A 19,827-nucleotide genomic window follows, 5' to 3' on the forward strand; every position below is an offset into this window, starting at 1 on the left:
TCACCTCGTATTTCAATAAAAAGCATTTCTTCTTAAAACGAGTTCACACATGGTGAACGCAGCTGAGGCAGGTGCCCCAGGAGAAGGAGGTGGGCTCTGCATCTCACCTCTTTGGGCCTCAGTTTCCCCATCAGGAGGCAGGAGAGCAGAATGGGAACGAGCATGGGGTGAGGAATCAGAGAGACCTGGCCCTGAGTCCGATGACACTACCACCTAGAACGTGGCCTTAAAGACAGAAACTTGGGAATTCCCTGGCGGCCCAGTGGTTAGGACTTGGCACTTCCACTGCATGGGGCCCGGGTTCCATCCCTGGTTGGGGAACTAAGATCCCATAAGCTGTGCGGCACGGCCAAAAAAAAATTTAAAAATAAATAAATTCTTTTTAAAAAGACAGAAACTTAACTTCTCTGAGCCTCCATTTCCCCATCTGCAAAATGGAGACAATAAGAGCACCCATGCATAAACATTCCTGGGGCATTTAAATGAGACAATACAGGTAAAATGCTCCATACACTGCCTGGCACCTTAGCTAACGATTAGTCTCTAGAAAGCAGGGGAATAATATCCATCAGCTTGCAGAGGGTTTTGTGCTGGTTAAGGTCGAATCTATAATCACTCAACAGTTCCCAACATAATGACTGTATGGGATCAGGATGTTTCCAGCCCCACCAGTCCTGACAGCAGCTCTCCATCCACAGAACTGAAGAGCTGCCCTAAATACAGGATGTCCTCTTCAAAAGGTCAAAGGAGTTAAAGAGGTATTTTATACAAGAGGAAATTCAGGCCACAAATCCGTGGAAAAATTCACTGTCTTCCTGGAAGTTTAAAAAATGTACAATAGCCACCGGTAAGGTACTTTATGGACATGTTAAACTGGAAAAATTAAATTCAAAACACACAGTGTAGAGTTGGTGGGCATATGGGGCACCAGCTACATCTCTGTAAGTTTCCCTTTTCTCTAGAACCCCATCTGGTAACGTGCTGTCATGCCCTAGGGGTCACCAAACCACTCCCGACACCCTGTGACCTAGTTACTGCACCTATTAACCACAGGGTCTGAATGCAACTCACAAAATTTGAAAACAAAAGTTGTCTGACCAAAGACTTTTCACAGTGGGTCCATTATGGATAGAAAAATAAAAAAAGAAGAAGAAAGAAACCACCTAAATGTCAACCAAAAAGGCAAGGGGTAAGCAAACCATAATATTTGGGAGCTTTTTTAAATGGCCAGCTGTGGGTTACATCAATATTTTGAAACTGTGTGTTACAGTAGGTTGTCCATGTCCTGTTTATACCTCTGCAAAAAGATGCACATGGACAAACACTCATGATGGAGAAAGACAAACAGATGTGAATCATTTTCAGGAGTCAATGTAGCAGAGTAGCTAAAAGCATTGACTCTGGGCTCAAATCCTGGTTCTACTGCCAGCCAGCTGTGTGACCTTGAGCACCTCACTTCACCTCTCTGTGCCTCAGTTTCCTCACCTGGAAAATGGGGATGCTAATAGTATCTATCATCAAGAGTTGCTGTGAAAATAAAATAAGACATATGAAAACAGACAGATGGCCAACAGGGACATGAAAAGATGCTCAACATCACTAATCATCACGGAAATGCAAATCAAAACCACAATGAGATACCACCTCACAACTGTCAGAATGGCTATCATCACAAAGACAAGACACAGCAACTGCTGGTAAGGACGTAGAGAAAAGGGAACCCTCGTGCACTGTTGGTGGGAATGTAAACTGGTGCAGCCACTGTGGAAAACAGTATGGAAGTTTCTCAAAAAACTAAAAGTAGAACTACCGTATGATCCAGCAATTCCACTACCGGGTATATATCCAAAAAAAAAATGAAAACACTAATTCAAAAAGATATATGCACCCCAAGGTTCACTGCAGCATTATTTACAATAGCCATGACATGGGAACAACCTAAGTGTCCATCAACAGATAAAGATGGATAAATATGTGGTGTATATATATATATATATATACACAATGGAATATTATTCAACCACAAAAAAGAATGAAATCTTACCATTTGCGATAACGTGGATGGACCTAGAGGGTATTATGCTAAGTGAATAAATCAGAGAAAGATAAATACCATATGATCTCACTTACATGTGGAATCTTTTTTTTTTAAAAACTGAGCGCACAGATATTGAGAACAGATTGGTGGTTGCCAGAGGTGGGAGGAGAGGGGTGGGCAAAATGGCTGAAGGGGGTCAAAAGGCACAAATTTTCAGTTACAAAATAAATAAGTCATTGGGATATAATGTACAGCATGGTGACTATTGTTAATAATACTGTATTGAAATACTATACTTGAAAGTTGCTAAGAGATTAGATCACAGAAGTTCTCATCACAAGAAAAAAATATTTCGTAACTATGTGGGGTGACAGATGTTAACTAGACTTACTGTGGTGATCATTTTGCAATATATACAAATATTGAATCGTTATGTTGTACACCTGAAACCAATATAATGTTACATGTCAATTACACCACAATTTAAAAAAAAGAAATAACATTCAATACATGATGTTCCCTGACACATAATGGATACTCAATACATATCAGCAATTATTCTTCTGCAAAGTTGATTCAGTCCCTAAATTCTAATTTTTAAAAAAGGAAGAAAGCAGAGGAAGAGATTCAGAAAGGAGGAAATGAAGAAGAAAAAGGAACAGTAAACAGACTCGGCAGATGGCACGGCACAGCGTGCCATAGCACTGACGAGGGTCAGCAAGCCCAGGCTTGGGCCTGGGCGCACCACGTGCTGGCTGTGTGACCTTGAGCAGGCCACATTCCCTCTCTGAGCCTGGGTTTCTCACATCCAGCCCTGTACAAGTTCTGTGTTTCTGGGCGGAAGAGCAAAGTGGAAAAGGACGGCGGTGAGGCTCCAGGATGCAGAGGCCGCTTACCTGGACAGGAGAAGCAGCAGTCCCTGGGGGGCGTGGAGGGGTCCGAGCAGGCCCGCCGGCAGGGCATCTTCTCGCAACTCACCTCTCCCAGCTGGGGAAGCAGAAGGAGACACGTGAGGAAGCCCGGAGCATCTCACCCCTCCACAGCAGCGCCCTCAAGGACCTATTACACCAGTAGTTGGACCCATGGAAAGATCTGGGGCAGAAGCTGCAGGGCCTGACCCTCACCTGAACAACAGGTGAAGCCAAACACAGTGGGGCCGCCTTAAGGAAACAACAAAGGTAGAGGACACCATCAGATCCGAAGGTATCCCCGCAGGTAATTAAAGTTGAAGAATGGCAGGCCGAAGACGGGCGTACACTGGCTAAGGGGCTCCGAGTTTCACAAAGGGACAAAAGGCTAGAAGCAGCCCCTGGCCCGGCAGGTCCAGGGTCCCCAGGCCCAGCTCACCTGGCATATGCACTGGGTACAGGGCTCATCGTCCAAGGTGAACACCTGGCCGTTCCCCACCTTCCTCCCCTCGTAGTTGCAGTCTGCAGGGGCAGAGGAGACAGGGGCCGTGAGAGCCAAGGTCCACTCAGGGGCCTTGCACGAGGGGTGGCTGGTCCCACTCACCTCGGCACACTGGACAGCACTCCCCGTCAGGGTGGAAAGGGTAGGAGCAGGTGATGGGGCAGTCCACAGGCGAGCAGGCCACCGAGCCCAGCTGCAGGACACAGAAAACGCTGAAGGCCCTTTGTTCTGGGGGGCTGATGGGTCACTCGTGAAGGACACATCACATAGCCACTGAGTGCCCATCGGAGCCATCAAGGTCAGGTGAGAGGTCCATGGTGAGGGAACAGACTGAGTTAGAGTCTGTCCTCCCACTAGAACGCAAGCCCCCCAGGCCCAGCCTTGTCCTCAGAGCTCCTCTGTCAACAGCTACCTGTCGAACAAATCCATGAACCTCCCAGGGAAGCTGAGCACCAAAAACTTAGGGGGAAGGACCCAGAAGCCAAAGCTCCCCAAAGCACATGGCTGTGAATGAACAGGGCCACTCAGAGGCCAGAGATGTTCACCCCAAGTTTCTCGATCTTTCTGCAGACCCGTCCCTTTTCACCCACCGCCAGCAAAGAAGCCCCATCGACATGAAACATTTCTAGCATGACAAGCAATAAGGACTTATTTTTTACACATTTTCCAAATACTAAATGATATTCCTGTCATTTAGACTGAGAGGCAGTATGGCTTAGGGGTAAAAGTGTGCTTTCTGAAGCAGACTCAGGATACTAGAATTGATTCTTGGCACTTCACTTGACTAGTTGCGGGGTCTCTGTGCCCGGTTGTCTCACCTAGCAGCTGGGGATGGAGGTACCCACCTCATAGGATTCCCCGTGGACTAACAGGTCGTGCTGAGATCAGGGATTGGCACATGGCAGGGGCTCGAGAATGTGAGTATATTAAAGATTCCGTACAGAGTCCTGGGTTTGCGTTCCTCACCTCCGCTCTCAGGGAGAATCCCTGGGCCATATTTTATACCGTAAGGCCCCCAAGACCCTCCCTGGTCACCCAGAAGCAGAGGACTTTTGCCAGGCAGGGTTAAAAGTATTTCTCTGGCCCTGGGTAAAGAGTCACCCCGGGCAGGGCTGAAGGGAGCCGGCTTTCACCATGATCCAGAAGTGACCATTCTCTTGGAGGTCTCTGGATCTTGCCTCCAGGGTTCAGGAGCTGGTGGCTATTTCTGGGGAGTTTCCGCAGACAGGGGTCAGGTCTGTGGGGTCGTACCAGGCAGATGCAGCTCAGACACGGGTCCAGCACGGACGCGAAGGTCTGGTTATTGTAGAAGATTCTGCCTGTGTAGGTGCAGCCTGCCAGAGAGAGCATGTGGTGAGGGCCAGCCAGGGGATGGCTGGCCTTTGCCAGGAAGAAAGTCCAAGGTGTTTCTAGGCAGCAAAGGTCAGGCCAACGGCCTCTCTAGACACTTGCCCAGGGGGTTGGGGAAGGGACAGAACATATGTCTGGATTGGGTGCTGACTTTTTTCTCGCTGGATTCAGCAAAGGGATCATAGTGTCTTCACTTCAAGGTTCTCCCCCAGGGAAGGGAGCCGTTCCTCCTACCCCCTCACTTGGCAGGATCAGGATGAGGGACCCGGAGACTCAACCTGGGTGCCAGGCACCACGGCCATCCTCTCTGCTCCTCTCCACTCAGTCGAATCCCAAACCCCACCTTCCAGGAGGGTCCCCTACAGCTCCCCTCTCTGCTTCCTGAAGCCCACAGAGGCCCCATCTGAGTGCTGCCACCTTGATGATATTTATCACATACTGGTACGTATAAAAGCAGGTGATGGTGGGCTTCCCTGGTGGCACAGCGGTTAAGAATCCACCTGCCAATGCAGGGGGCACGGGTTCGAGCCCTGGTCCAGGAAGATCCCACATGCCACGGAGCAACAAAGCCCGAGCACCACAACTACTGAGCCTGTGCTCTAGAGCCCGCAAGCCACAACTACTGAGCCCACATGCCACAACTACTGAAGCCCACATGCCACAACTACTGAAGCCCACGCACCTAGAGCCCATGCTCTACAACAAGAGAAGCCACCGGAATGAGAAGCCCGCGCACTGCAATGAAGAGTGGCCCCCGCTCGCCGCAACTAGAGGAAGACCGCGCACAGCAACAAGGACCCAATGCAGCTAAAAATAAAAAATAAATAAATAAATTTATTAAAAAAAAAAAAAAAAGCAGGTGATGGGACAGTAGAGAAACATTTTATAAGAAAAAATATATAGGGAATTCCCTGGCAGTCCAGTGGTTAGGACTCCACACTTTCACTGCCAAGGGTGCGGGTTCCATCCCTAGTCAGGGAGCTAAGATCCCCCAAGCCGTGTGGCTTGGCCAAAAAAGAAGAAAAAAGATATAACATACATCTATGATATGCTATATATCTATGACATGATAGATATATAGATATAGATGCATGTTACAGATATGTTATAGAGATAGAGGTATATATAGATACTGATGTTATATCACAAAAAAGAGACAAAGAAGATAAAACCATGAAGTTAACAGTGATAATGGGTCCTTTTTAATTTTTTTCTTTGCTTTCTGTATTTTCTAAATGTTCTATAATAAAATATCACTTTTGAAATAATGGAAAAGGTGAAAATTACTATTAAAACATAAAGGATCACTTTAATTTCCTCTCCCTGTTCTCTAATTGTCTCACAGGTATGTTCCTTTATCACCCCACCTAGGCTGCAAGCTCTGCATATCTTCATATCTGCTTCCAGCACCCAGACAGGGCCTCCCTTGAGCAAACTGCTTTCCGTCCCTGAGCCTCAGTTTCCTCATCTCTAAAATGGGGTTGCCCCATGGGGTTGTTGTGAGGATGAGCAGGGATGAAGCATGTGTGGTGCTTTGCACAGAGAAGCCTGATACAGGGTGACCCCTGATGTGGGGGCCAGTGGTGCTATGCCGTCCCCGGCCCCCCAGGCAGGGCCTTACCTGCCGAACAGTCGGGGCAGCACTGTCCGGGGATCCGAATTGGGTGAGGGCAGGAGTCCACACAGTCTGTCCTCTTGCAGCTCACTGAACCATCTGCCTGAAGGGAGGAAGAACTTCACCAAGGTCCCACCTGCCATGCCAGCCCCCACCTCCCCACCCCACAGGCCCCCAAAAGAAACGGTAGTGCTGCAAACTGGCCGGAGCCTGCCCTAAGAGGCGCCATGATGCAGCTGGGAGGTGGCAGGGGTCCCCCAAAGAGGACCGGCTACTTGGGAAAGGGGGTGTGAGCCTTCCAGAAAAAAGCCTTCCCATATCCCAGAGGGGGAAGGTCGGAGCTGGGGTTTTGGTCTCCTCGGCTTCCCGTCCCTTCGCCGCAGCAGCCAAGGCTGCACCACAACCTCATCCAAACTCTTCTCCGAGTTTCCCTGAAACCCTGGCTCACCCCAAATCTATGGAGTCCAATAAAATCCTATTTTTATAGAAAGCTATTCCACCGGAAATGTCTTTCAGAAGATGAAAGCGCCATATACAGTTTCTTTTTTTTTTTTTCGTAAGAAGTTGAAGTTTTGTGTTATTTTCTTGTAATATGAGTGCCCTAGATCAGTCCTGAAGGAGCAAAAAGGCAGCGGATGTACTTTGCTCCCCACTCTAATTCCAATGAAACGTTTCCAAGTTTTCTAAGGGTCTAAGGCTTTTTTAAACAAATGGCGCATCAAAGGGACTTGAAGGCCGCGCTTCTCACGCGCTCATGTGCACGCGAGTCACCGGGGGATTAAAATGCAGATTCTGAGTCCGAGCCCTGAGCAGCCTTGAGGTTCTACCAAGGCTACCCTGGTGATGGCAACGACACAGCCAGTGCAGGGACCTCATTTTGAGAAATAAAGCTCTAAGCTCCAAGCGACTAAAAACTCTCTTAAAGTAGAAAGGAAAGCCAACCGTACTTAAACATGAGCTAAAACGATCGCCTTTCTTGGCAAATAGCTGTGTTTGCATGCCTGTCAATCTGACTCTCAAACTCACGCACCCTCACCCACGTCTGATGAGGTGAGGTCACGTGACTCACATTAATGGAGGAAGCCTCGCAATTTCACAGAAAAGGCCTTAACTACTAGGCCTCGGGCTGCCCAGCTCCCTCTGTTATCCGTGCCCGGCGAAAACCTGCTCCTGGGAATCCTATTTCCAGCTCCATAGGCCAGCAGCTCCCCGCACATGCACGGTGGGTCACACAGCACTCTTACGACAGACAGACTGCCAAGCTCTGTCATCCTGAAAATCTACCGAGGACAGAACAACCTGGATCCCAGCCCCTTCTGTAAAAACGGGATTTGATAGCATGGAAGCGAGACTGGGACAGGCCTGAGGTGGCCCCGCTTCTGCAGGGGCAGGGCTGCCCGGCCCGGGACGGGGAAGGGTGGGGAAAGCAGCTGAAGGCGCGCAGGTTGTCATTCACCTGGCAGATGCATAACTCACAGGGATCACCGGGAGACCAGATCTGTCCAACCGGAAACTCAACCCCGTTGTCGTCCAGAGAGCAGCCTGGCCAGGGGACAGCGGGGGAGAAAGGACGAGTGGGCAGAAGTGCCGAGGAGGGTCCTGAATGCCCGCGGGACCTACAGCACCACCCAGCAAGGACAGACAGACGCCTCTGCTCACTCACACTGAGTCCACGCAGCCACCCACTGGGCCCAGAGCTGCCTGCTGCTGCCGCCTGGCTCCCTCGGTTAGTGAATTTTCCTGCCTGACATGAGCCTGGTATACACAGGCACGCGCACACAAACGTACACGTCCACACACACCCACAAACACACCCATTCACACACACAGAAACCACTCCCACACAGACACATGCACTCAGATACAACGGACACACAACAAAAACACACGGACACACACACTCAAAAACACACACACAGATACCACTCACACACAAACACGCAGACACATGTACACAAGCTCACACACAGATGTCACTCATATACAAACTTAAAACACACAAATATACACACTCACAAACAGACACACACACAAACACAGACACACTCAACACACATAGAGAGCACTCACACACACACACAGAGTCTCAGCAGGTGAAGCTCAGCCTCCCCCGGCTCGGGCATCCAGGCCTGGTGCTGGGTGCAGCCTGGGATGCAGGGCTAAGCGGCCCTCACCTGTCATGGGTGCGGGTTCCCTGCAGGTGAAGCAGCACTGCCCAGGGCCCAGCCACCACTCCTCGCGGGGGCAATCCAGTTCTGGACATGGCGTGAAGGAACATTCCACCTCCCCGTTCTGGAAGAGAGCCAGGGGGCACAAACGAATGAGGGCCAAAGAGGAGGCCGGCAGGCTGCCGTCACCCCCCTAAAAGTGACAAATCTCCAGGGAGCAAGAGTGGAAGGAACGGCGAGTCCTTCCCTGGGGGCTGGGGCGGGGCTGGGAGAGGGTCCCAGGAATATGCCGGCTGCGTGGCTGCAGGGTCCCCGGCTGCCCTAGCTGCAGCCTCCAGAATCTCTTCCTCTCACTTCTGCAACAGCTTTCTGCTCTCACTCCAATCCACTCTCACCTGCAGCCAGAGAACTTTCTCATGCACCAATCCGATCACATCACTCCACCACTTAAAACCCTTGGCAGCTCTGCCAAGTCCAAACCCTCTGCCTGGCTGGCAAAGCCCTTCATGACTGAGACTGACGCAGAGGCTATCGCTGCCCCCTCACAGACCCCTTCCCCTAAGCACTGCCCTTGGCTGATGAGGGTCACGTCCTCCAGGTGCCTGGATGGTTCATTCACCCCCACTCCCCGGGGAGCAAGGAAGTACCTACAACCACCTGATGCTGGGGGTAGAAGAGCCCAGCTCCCTGGCCTCTGGACACACCCACCTCTGCGGTGCCACTCACACTCCAGAGCTCCCCGTGGCATCAGCCCGAGACCCCTCTTCTCATGGTCCCTCCCCCTGCCTGGCCTGCTTCCCCAGCCAGTCTCTCCCGAGAGCACTCCTTCAGAAAACCACTTACACGAGAGGCCCACCCCAGGCCCTGTTCTTGGAACTCAGCCCAAACAGGATCCCCGCCTCAGCCGCATTTCCAGTCCCTCTCGCAGTCCGGGCTCCAGCCAGGATGGACACCCCCAGGCCTTAGAACACGCCCTGCTCTCTCCCGCCTCCAGGCTTCTGCTCACGCAGTGCCCTCTGCCAGGCACACCTGTCTCAGCTCCTCACCGGGTTGTCCTAGTCATCCTTCAGGTCTCGGCTTAGCATCCCTCCCTCCGAGTAGGCTTCCCTGAAGCCCACAGTCTGGTTAAGAGCCCCACTCCCCTGTCCATTGCCCACCTAGCTGTGGGCCCCTGACGGAGGCGGCTGGGGCTGTCTTGTGCTCAACTGCGTCCCCAGCGCCCAGCATTGTCCCAGGCACACAGTAGGTGCTCTATAAATAGCAATGCTGAAGGACGAACTTCAAGGAGACTGCGGGAAGGCCTTGGCGAATGCTAAGGCCCCTTTAGTCTCTTTCCCGCCTCAGTTTCCCTTTTGCTGCATGGCGGCTCCTCTTCTCCTGGTCAAGGCATCCTGGGAAAGTCGTGTGCCCTGCCCCTCCCCAGCACCCACCCACTCAGCCCCCTACCTGGCAGACACAGGTGGTACACTCGTCACCACCACCACTGAACACAGCCCCGTCTGCATACCACCGGCCATGGAAATAGCATCTCACTGCGGAGGAGAAAGGAAGAGGCAGCTCAAGGTCTCTGGGCAGCTAAAGAAAAGGGGGAGCAAATGGGTGGGGGGGGTCTCTGGGAAGAAAACACACCCCCACAATATTCCACGGCACACCCACACCCAAAAGCCCAATTGCTGCTCCCCTCCAAACCCTCACCTAAAGGTAAACCGGTAGTTAAAAACTGACAGAGAGGGACCTCTCTGGCCGTCCAGTGGTTAAGACTCCGAGCTCCCAATGCAGGGGGAACAGGTTCAATCACTGCTCAGGGAACTAAGATCCCACATGCCAAACGGTGCGGCCAAAAAAAAAAAAAACTGACAGAGAATGAACCACATGCAAATTAAGGTCCTTAACCAAGAAGGAAGGGAAGCCCGGAATAACTAAAGAGTAAGAGAAAAGAAGAAATGAAAAAAGGCGGCCCCAGACACCTACGGCAAGGTCTGGGAATGCTGCCAGCCCCTGGAGCCAGGGAGGATTCAGTGAGATCCTCTCATCTGAAGATCCCCCATCCCTGCTGGTAAAAACAACCTTAAAAACCTGCCAGGGCCCACCTGGCTTTAGTCAGAGGGCACTGGGTTCAAATCCCAGCTACACAACTCACTACGGGCAAGATACTTAAGCTCTCCTAAGCCTCAGTTTTCTCATCTGTAGAATGGGATTAACAGTTCCTACCTCACAGGGAGTATATTGCCTGTTCAAAAAATGTTTTAACTAAAAATAATATAACATTCGGGACTTCCCTGGCGGTCCAGTGGTTAAGACTCTGCACTTCCAATGCATGGGGCACAGGTTGGGGAACTAAGATCTCACATGCCGCGCAGTGTGGCAAAAATAAATAAATAAATAAAGTTAAAATAGCCTTCAAAAGTCAAGGGAAAAATAGTATTTAATAAGAACACTAGCTTTGAAATCATGTAAGCTTGAGTTCAAGCTCTGCTCCTTTACTCACTGGTGTGTGTCTTTGGGCAGTGATGACCTCTCTGAGCCTCAGTTTCCTCATCTATAAAATGGGGCTAAGAATAGTACTCCCTCAGGGCTGCGCCACACGGATTCAATGAGATCAGGACTGGCAAGGGCCCCACAGAGCAATGGTCCAGAGCCAGCAGTGACGGCCATGAGGTCATCTCAGGAAAGAGAACCACATTTTAACAAAGGACCAACTCATTAGTGGGGCAGGGGAGACCCCCTCCCAGTCTCGGGACAGAGCCACGCCAAGGGTGGACCCAAACCCCTTCCTGTCTGTGTTAAAGGCACCAACCCCGGCGGGGGGCAGGCTGGGCTGTGAGCCCAATCTAGCATCCAAACCACTATGCACACAGTAGGTGCTCAATTAAAACAGGCACTTTGAAATGCTTCATTTGATCTGAGTTTCTAAAGCAGAAATCAATCTCCTTCCTCTCTCCTCCACTCACCCCCCCCCAAAAAAAACATACTCTAAAGACACCGCTCCACCCCTGTCATAAATTCACCCTGTCCTCTCCCCACAAAGAGTCCCTTACCTGGCACACAAGTACAGCAATCTGACTTCGGGGAGGCCTGACAGGGGCCGGGAGGACACTCGGGGGAGATGCAGGACACATTTCCAGCCTGAGGAGGTGAGAGGTGGTACGGTTGGGGGAGGGTAGACCGTCAGGCCCAACAGACCAGCTTGTTCCCTATTTCACACCACCCTCAGGATTCCTGTCCCACATGAAAGCCTCCTAAAGGAAGCTATCCTGGGACTTCCCTGTTGGTCCAGTAGTTAAGACTCCACACTCCCAGTGCAGGGGGCCCCGGTTCGATCCCTGGTCAGGGCTAGATCCCGCATGTCGCAATGAAGATCCTGCATGCTGCAACTAAGATCCGGCACAGCCAAATAAATAAATATTAAAAAAAAAAAAAAAAAAGGGAAGCCATCCAAGACCTTTAAATGCCACCATGGTCACACAAGGATACTGTGCTGGGACCCAGTACCAGGGTTTATTATGGTGTAGTTTCCAACATCCCCCTTTCCAAGACGAGGGGCGGACCAGAGAGCAGAGCACGCTGCCTTCCTCATGAAAATGGACGAGCCTAGCCTCCCATGGCACTGCCCCCCATGGCATTGCCCCCACCATGGCATTCCCTCCCATGGCATACAGAAGCTCTGGAAGGATGCTGAGAAGTGGAGAACAGAGGTTACTCCACCAGACACACCTTCCCGTGCATCTGAGTTTTGAACGAAGTGACTAATACCGGCCAAGAAGTTAAATTTAAAACTCAATTTTTAAAAATTGAAGTTAAGACAAAAAAGCCCCCGGCTTTGGAGTCAGCCAGACCTGAGGTCCAGGGTCTGCTCCTCCAAGTCGTGTGACTTTGGGCAAAGTATATCACCTCTCTGAGCCTCCGTCTCCCTATCTGTGAGATGAGCTGGAAAGGGCACCTCTGCTGGGGTTGCTGAGGATTGAGTGAAATGTGATCAGGCACGAAAGCGCTTGGCCACTTCACAAGTGTGGTGCACAGGAAGGGCTCAATAAGGGTGGCGGTAGCGATCTACGTGCCCCCCCGCCCCCCGCCTGTACATTACAGCTTCCGCCATCACTGCCAGACCAGGGCTGCTTTTAAAGATGATGAGAGGCAGTGAGGGTTGGTGCGCAGAGCCTGGGCTTTCTACCGCGGCTCAAATCCCAGCTCTGCCACCTCCCAGACTCAGTCTTTTCACCTGTAGAATGGGGACTGCAAAGCCGACCCTGAAGAGCCGCCAGGAGCCTCGGGTGAGGAACTAGATGGAAAATACCAAGTCCCTGCCTGGTATGCACTGGGGGCTCATGATCCAATCCAAGGGACAGCCTCTGGCTGGGTCTGGCACATGGTAGGAACTTAATAACTATTCTTGGAGGAGTGAATTTTCCTCAAGCAAAATACTCTTAACAAGCTGAGTCTGGTAATGAGCCTTCTCCCTCCCAACGCGGCTACCTTTATTGTGCCGGCAAATATTTTGCCTGGAGAGAAAAACTGCCTCCCTGGTAGGAAGTTTCCGAGGGAGTTTCATCCCCTCCCCTTCCTAGACAGATGGACCCTGTTTGCCTGTTGGCTCTTTTCTGCTCAGCAAAAGCCTCCCTGACTCCACAGACTACAGGTTTCCCATCCCCCACGCTTTTAAATTCCACAGGTTCCGACCAAAATCCACAACCTGAGAACTCTCCCTCCATTCAACGAGCTCACCTTTAACATCCGGTCTTTCCCCCTTCCTCTAAAACCCCCAAAGGTTAAGAAAACACCCGCGAGGCTTCAAGGACCTTGTGATGCTCACCAGGCAGACACAGACAGTGCAGTTCTGGTTGGGAGGTGAAAACACGTCCCCTTCAGCCCGGATGACGCCACTGTGAAAACAGCCTTTGAAAGACAAACAGGAGTGGAGGCATCAGACCTCTTCAAAGTAGAGGAAGCTTGAGGTCTCATTACTTTGCCAGGCACAATGTACCTGGAACCTTCTCTCACTGGCTCGGATGCCCCAGGAGTGACAGATCTAGGTACTCAGAACGGTGTGGTCCCAAGACCCCTGGAGAACTACAAGAGACACCCACACAGGGTGCCCTGGGAGGGTCCCATTTATGTCTGATAAACCCAGAACTGTGTTGAAAGCATGGCATTTTATTCCCATAAGGCAGGAAAGGCAGCCAGACAGCCCCAGCTTCCAAAACTGGCCTGTCACCTGAGTGGCCTCGGACCTGGACGTGTCACTCAACCTCTCTGGGACTCGGTTGTCTTTACTGTAAAATGGAACTACTACCACCACATGCCCTGCAGGGGACTTGGAAGGATGCACAACCTCAGAGGTAATGTACACAGCAATTTACACTCAGGGCTTAGTACACAGTAGGGACACAGTGAAAGATCACAATTATCATTAAGAAAATCAGTAAGTTGCATTTTCACTTTAACCCTTAGGAAGACTTTTTCACTGCTGCTCAAAGTGCAGCAACCTCAGCATCTTATCACCAGGAGCCTCATAGAAATGTAGCCGCTCAGGCCCCTCCCCACATCTACTGAATGAGAATTTGCATTTTAACAAGATTCCCAGCGATTCACGTGCAGGGTGAGTGTTAAGGAGCTCTGCAGAAGGACTTGTTAAGATTTGAGGTCTTTATCCTAACAGCAATGGGAAGCAAATGAAAAATTGTCAGTAGATTGTGGGAGGGAATCAGAATGGGGGTAGAATTTATAAACGATTACTCCTCCTGCAGTAGGAGGGGGACTGGGGCAGGGGAGGGGACTGCAGAGTGGGTCTGGAGAAACTTGCTGAATGAAGGAATAAATGAAAGAACGAAGTTCAAAAAGGATCCCCGGAAGGTCCAAAGTTCCCCTTGAGAGCACAGACCAGTCGTTCTCAAAGTGTGGTCCCCGAAGCAGCAGCGTCAACATCACCTGGGAACTTGTTAGAAATGCAAATTCCCGGGCCTTACCCAGCACCTGCTAAATCAGAAGCTCTGGGGGCTGGGCCCAGGGATCACCCTTCAGGTGACACACGAAAGTTGGAGAACAGCCTTTCAGCTGCAGAAAGGCTCGGAAAGGGAAGAGGCAGTACCATGTGAGAAACTCACAGCCTTCCCCAGACCAGCTCCCACCTGTACACAATGGGCAGCATCCCCCATCTCCGGAGGGAACCGGGTGAGAACAAGCAGCTTCACACGTCACCTTTTCACAGGTCACCTCCCCATCCTAGAAGCAGAAACTGGAGTTCCAGCCACCACAATGCCCCAGACACCAGACCAGGGAAGCCCGGAGGACCCCTCACACCCACCTCGCACCAGCACTGGGAACAGCCAGGCTCTGTCCAGCGGCTCCCGGACTCATGCATGGCTCCCAGATGCCAACAGGCAGAGGGCCCTGGTGCCAGCTGTGTGGCCTCAGGGCCCCTGGGCAAGGAAGGGGTCACGACCACCTTCTCCTGGATTTGTGAGGGAGGTCTGAGGGTCCCCAACAGAGAGGGACTAGGCACTGGGGTGGCCATTGGGGTGGACAGCAGCTGCGTCAGGGCAGAAGCGGAGGCCGTGGGCAGTGCAGGTGTGGGAGGTGGCAGTCGTGTGGTCCTGACTCCAGTTGGGGGTCCTGGAGCCCCAGAAGGAGGGCTGTGCCCTGGGGAGAGGGCGGGCCGGCCTGCCTCTGGAAGCAGCAGTAGCATCTTAGGGGGGTGCTGCAGGGGCTGCAGGATGGCAGATGGGGCCAGCACGGCTTTGGGGAAAGCTGAAACGGAAACACAGAGGTGTCTGCAGGGAGGCAGCAGGGGCAGGAGGTGAGATTCGAGGGGCGTGGACTCAGGCCCACCACCACAAATCACTGAATGTCTCTGGGCCAGTTTCTTCATCAACATGATAGATCTAATACCACCAGTTCAACCTCAAACTAATGGGGCTGCGGTGACGATCACGGGAGAAGATTGATGAAAAAGTACCACGAGCAGTCCGAAGTTACAAGCTGGTGATGCGGGAGGTCCAGCTGCTTCAGACGCAGCAAAATCAGAGTCTTCTCCCTTCCCTTCCTCGCTGGCCACAAAGGAGACTCGGGTTTTCCTGAACCAGGCAGACCTTCTCTAAGCGCTCAGGGATCCGACCTGGGAGTGACCCTTCCCTACTCCTGACAAGTCAGGAGTGTGTCCCCTACTCTCCCATCCAGATGTGGTTTCCCGGGAGGAGAGGCTGAGGCTCAGGGGGAGGAAGAGCCCAGGGTCCTCTCTGGGCCCATGGCAGACAGGCCAGCTTCCAAGAGGATGCCTCCCCTGAGACACACACACACTCGCACACACACACTTAGGAACAGTGCACATTTTCCCTGCAGATGGACACCAACTGCCCAACAGTCTGAAAGACAGAAAGAGAGAGAGAGAGTCCGAAAACAAGAGGGTGGCGAAGGAGGCAGATGAGGGGCAAGGGTGAGAGATAGGAAAAAGGAAGAGAGTCACAAATCAGAGTGAGACGGGGAGAAAACAGGTTGGGCTGGGAGGGGGAAACGGGGTGGCTGAGCTCAGACCATCACGGGCGATTACACGATGGAAAACTGGCCCTGGACTAGAAAGAATGCCTTCGGTATTGACACGACATTATATGGACGTTTACAGGCACGCTGTTAAATCATGGCAGAGATCTGACACCACACTGTCCAAAGTGTCCCTCGGAGCCCAGGTTACTGGGACTCCTACATCACATGCTCCTCTATCATTGTTTTTTGGTGTTTTGTTTTTTTTTTCCTTTTACTATTTGGGGGGAAACAGTAGGGCTGGGGAAACAGTGAAATGAAAATAAAAGAATGGATAAAGAAGTGGAAGAAGACACAAAGGATGAAAGGGGGATGTTGGAAATAACAAACGAGATGAACTGAAAAAAAGTTCAGGGGGAAGGAAGAGGGCCCGCTCCGGGAGGGTGGGGCCTGGGGCCGGGGGGCGCGGCCTGGGACCGGGGGGCGGGGCCCAGCGCTCACCTTCACAGGACACTCGGTCAGCTCGGAGCCTGAAGCCAGGTTGGCAGGTGCACAGGAAGCTGCCCACGGTGTTATGGCAAGAATGGTGACAGACCCGCCTCTCCAGTGGCCTCCGACACTCGTTTACATCTGCGGGAGAGCCTCGCTACCGACAGCTGCCTTATCGGGGCTACCGAGTCCTTCTTCCCCCATCCCTTACCCCAAAAGGCTGGGGGAGTCTCCCTGCCATGTTCTTATGGGGTCCTTCCCTGCCCCAGGGTGCCAATGTGACTCAGATGTCTGGGAATGGGGCTGAAATCTAGTGCTAGTCTCCTTGGAACGTTCATACATCCAGTAGGCATTTAATGGATGCACCAGTGACTCATACCCCAGCACTGTGCAGCAATGATTAAGTGTTGGCTGGTGGGGATGGGCCCCACTGGGAATCTCATCTCCAAACCTTCCACCAACCCACTGCTGGGCATCGGGTGCTATGGGCCCTTCTGAAAAAAGAGTCTCAAAAATCACCACACTGCTCAGGGCAGGCTTCAGGACAAACACCCAACTCTGCTAGAACAAGGTCTCTTTTCAGGCCCATGGGACCCCACCTTCAACCCATGAGCCAAGCTCAAGCCAAACATGCCAATCCCTTTCTGGAAATTTCTGCAATGGGCGGAGAAAACAGGGGTCTCCTTCTAAACCAGAGGAACCAAGACATAACGTGCTTTATTTACCAAGGGGAGCAAAGGCAGCCAAGAAAATGGGTGAGCAGAGAGGAATCCTTGGGGTGTATCTGGGAGAGGGTGGAAGAGAAACATAACAGGATGAAAGTGGCATGTGGCCAGGAAAAGTCCAAGACGGGGTCTTCCATTAGGAGCCACGCCAACCCCAGGGAAAGGCAGGCTCTGAGCAAAGGCTCAAGCGCTTGCAGGCTCCAGGGAACCAGGAGGTCTGGACTGTTGACCTTTCCCTGTCCCTGGGCTCGCCCTGTCCAGTCTTCCTGATTGGCAGCCTAAGTGTGAAGACAACAGGGTCCCCTGCCTTACCTACACAGGAGTGCCGGTTGCCGTGGAGATGGAAGCCAGTTCTACAGGAACACCTGTAGCTGCCAATGCTGTTTTTACATCTCTGCTGGCAGGGGGTCCCAAGGCATTCATCAGTGTCTGGAAGGGAACAGGACACAGCTGGAGCTCATTTCCCCGTAGAGTTTTGGAAATATGTGGTCCTCTCTGCCTACCTCTCTCATCACTATCCCCTACCCGACTCTTAACCCCTCTCCTTCTCACCACCCACATTCAGTCTATCAACTCCTAAGTCCTCCCTGGACCAGCCCACTTCTCTCTACCCTCACTGCCATACCCTAGCCCAGGTGCCCTGGGCTTTGTCTCTGGTCTAGAGGATAACAACAGCCTTGTGTGTCTCTCTGCCCCTCCCTGTGCTCCTCCCAAGCCACCCTCTACAGAGCCCCCAGGATATTCTGACCAAAGGGCACCTCTGATCAGGCCACTTTCTGCTTAAAATCCCTCCAAGGCTCCCACAAGCAAAAATGCAGCACCATAGCTCACGAGTCCTGGGCTGCCTTTCCCACCTCTCTCCTTGCCCCTCACCTTTACTCTGGCCCAAATTCTTGCCATCTTCCAAAGGCACCATGTTCTTGTGGCCCTCCCCCTTTGCCCATGTTCTCCTATCTGCTTGGAATGCCTTCCCATCTTGTCTGGCTGGAAAACTCCTACTCATACATCGAAACTCAGCTTCTACACTACCTCCTCTGTCAAAGCTTCCCCAAGCCATTGTTTGAAATTGGGAAAAAGCTGGAAACGATCTGCATGTTCATCAATAAGAGAAGAGTTAGTAAACTATGGGATATCTGCACTGCAGAGTACCAGGCAGAAGCTGAAAAGAATAAAGCAAGTCTATTGACCCTGATGTGAAGAGATTTTCATGACAGATTGTTGAAGGGAAGAAAGCAGGCAGAAGAATGACTGGGTTCACATCGAAGCTCTAATGTGATCTTGAGAAAGTTAACTTCTTTAAGCCTCAGTATTCCTATCAGGAAAATGGAAATAAACAGTACCAACTTCATAGGACAATTTTGAGGATGAAATTGAGAAAATGCATGTTAAATGCTTAGCATGGTGCTGGGAATACAGGAGTTCAACAACTGTTAGCCACTCATCTCTTATCATCATATCTCTGTAAGTGCACATGTGTGTATGTACACATACTGGGGAGAGGCAGGCAGGGCACTCATCAGATTGATAACTAAGTGCTATGGATGAACTGCATTCCCTCCAAATTCATAAATTGAAGCCCTAACCCCCAATGTGATGATATTAGGAGGTGGGGCCTTTGGGACGTAATTAGGTTTGGATGAGGTCTTGAGGGTGGGGCTCTCATGATGGGATTAGTGCCCTTAGAAGAAGAGCCATGAGAGAGCTTGCTCTCTCTCTGCCTTGTGAGGACACAAAGAGAAGGTAGCTGTCTGCAAGGCAGGAAGAGAGACCTCACCAGTAACTGAGTGGGCCAACACTGTGATCTTGTACTTCCCAGCCTCCAGAACTATGAGAATAAATTTTTGTTGTTTAAGCCACCCAGTTTGTGGTATTTTGTTATAGCAGCCCAAGCAGATACTAAGACACCAGGGCTATTCTCTAGGGAGCATAGAGGTTGGGAGTGGGAGAGACGGCCTGGGGCTAGTGCCATGACTTTTAAAACTTTTAAAATAATTTATGAAAATTTCAAACACCCAGAAAATGATACCACAGTATCAAGGGGAGCTTCTGTCTTAGCTGCCTTGTTAAAGAGAGAATGTTTTCTGGCATAATTTCTGTAAATAAAAATCATTTTTAAGGAATGAGTAATTATTTTAAAAGGTCTCGCTCATCCTGTTCACTTAGGAGAAAAGATTCCTTCTCTCCCCTGGGTTCCCACAGCACTTAGCCCCTCGACCCAACCTCATTGTCCTTCCCCTCCCACCAGACTGGGGGTGGGGGAAGTGGGGAGGTCGCTGGAGGGCAGGATGTTTTCTTACTGGCTGTGTGTCTCCAGAGCCTGGCCCAGCACCAGGGCAGGTGGCTGAGGTGACTCTATCACAGCACGGCTCTCCCACAGAGCCCCCGGGACGTGTCACCCGTCCCCTCAGCCCTCCCCCAGCTCAGCGGCCTCCTCCCTCCGGTTAGTCTGCTCTCCTGACCCTAGCCCTCCCCTCGGCCTCTCCCTCACCCCCACCACCCCCCTACCCTACAGTGATGAAAGCAGCAGTTTCTACTGAGTGGTGGTCCGGAGCAAAGGCC

The 19,827-nt window shown here is 51.5% G+C and overlaps 1 protein-coding gene across 4 annotated transcripts in view; it reads right to left on the reverse strand.

Moving 5' to 3' along the window:
* Positions 1–19,827, reverse strand: part of VWCE (von Willebrand factor C and EGF domains) — a 29,537-nt gene that overhangs the window by 1,967 nt on the left and 7,743 nt on the right. For 3 of the 4 annotated variants that reach the window (XM_061203441.1, XM_061203442.1, XM_061203439.1), the window contains 14 exons: positions 17,581–17,697; positions 16,556–16,684; positions 14,883–15,325; positions 14,707–14,800; positions 13,392–13,474; positions 11,620–11,707; positions 10,028–10,113; positions 8,588–8,705; positions 7,870–7,955; positions 6,420–6,516; positions 4,700–4,782; positions 3,551–3,641; positions 3,386–3,468; positions 2,935–3,025 (listed from right to left, as the gene is read on the reverse strand). In XM_061203441.1, coding sequence (XP_061059424.1) covers positions 2,935–3,025; positions 3,386–3,468; positions 3,551–3,641; positions 4,700–4,782; positions 6,420–6,516; positions 7,870–7,955; positions 8,588–8,705; positions 10,028–10,113; positions 11,620–11,707; positions 13,392–13,474; positions 14,707–14,800; positions 14,883–15,325; positions 16,556–16,684; positions 17,581–17,697 — 1,689 coding nt within the window. The remainder of the gene's footprint in view (positions 1–2,934; positions 3,026–3,385; positions 3,469–3,550; positions 3,642–4,699; positions 4,783–6,419; positions 6,517–7,869; positions 7,956–8,587; positions 8,706–10,027; positions 10,114–11,619; positions 11,708–13,391; positions 13,475–14,706; positions 14,801–14,882; positions 15,326–16,555; positions 16,685–17,580; positions 17,698–19,827) is intronic. The other variant, XM_061203440.1, reaches the window with a different exon arrangement.

Source organism: Eubalaena glacialis, chromosome 10 (genome assembly GCF_028564815.1).
Source record: "Eubalaena glacialis isolate mEubGla1 chromosome 10, mEubGla1.1.hap2.+ XY, whole genome shotgun sequence".
NCBI lineage: Eukaryota > Metazoa > Chordata > Mammalia > Artiodactyla > Balaenidae > Eubalaena > Eubalaena glacialis.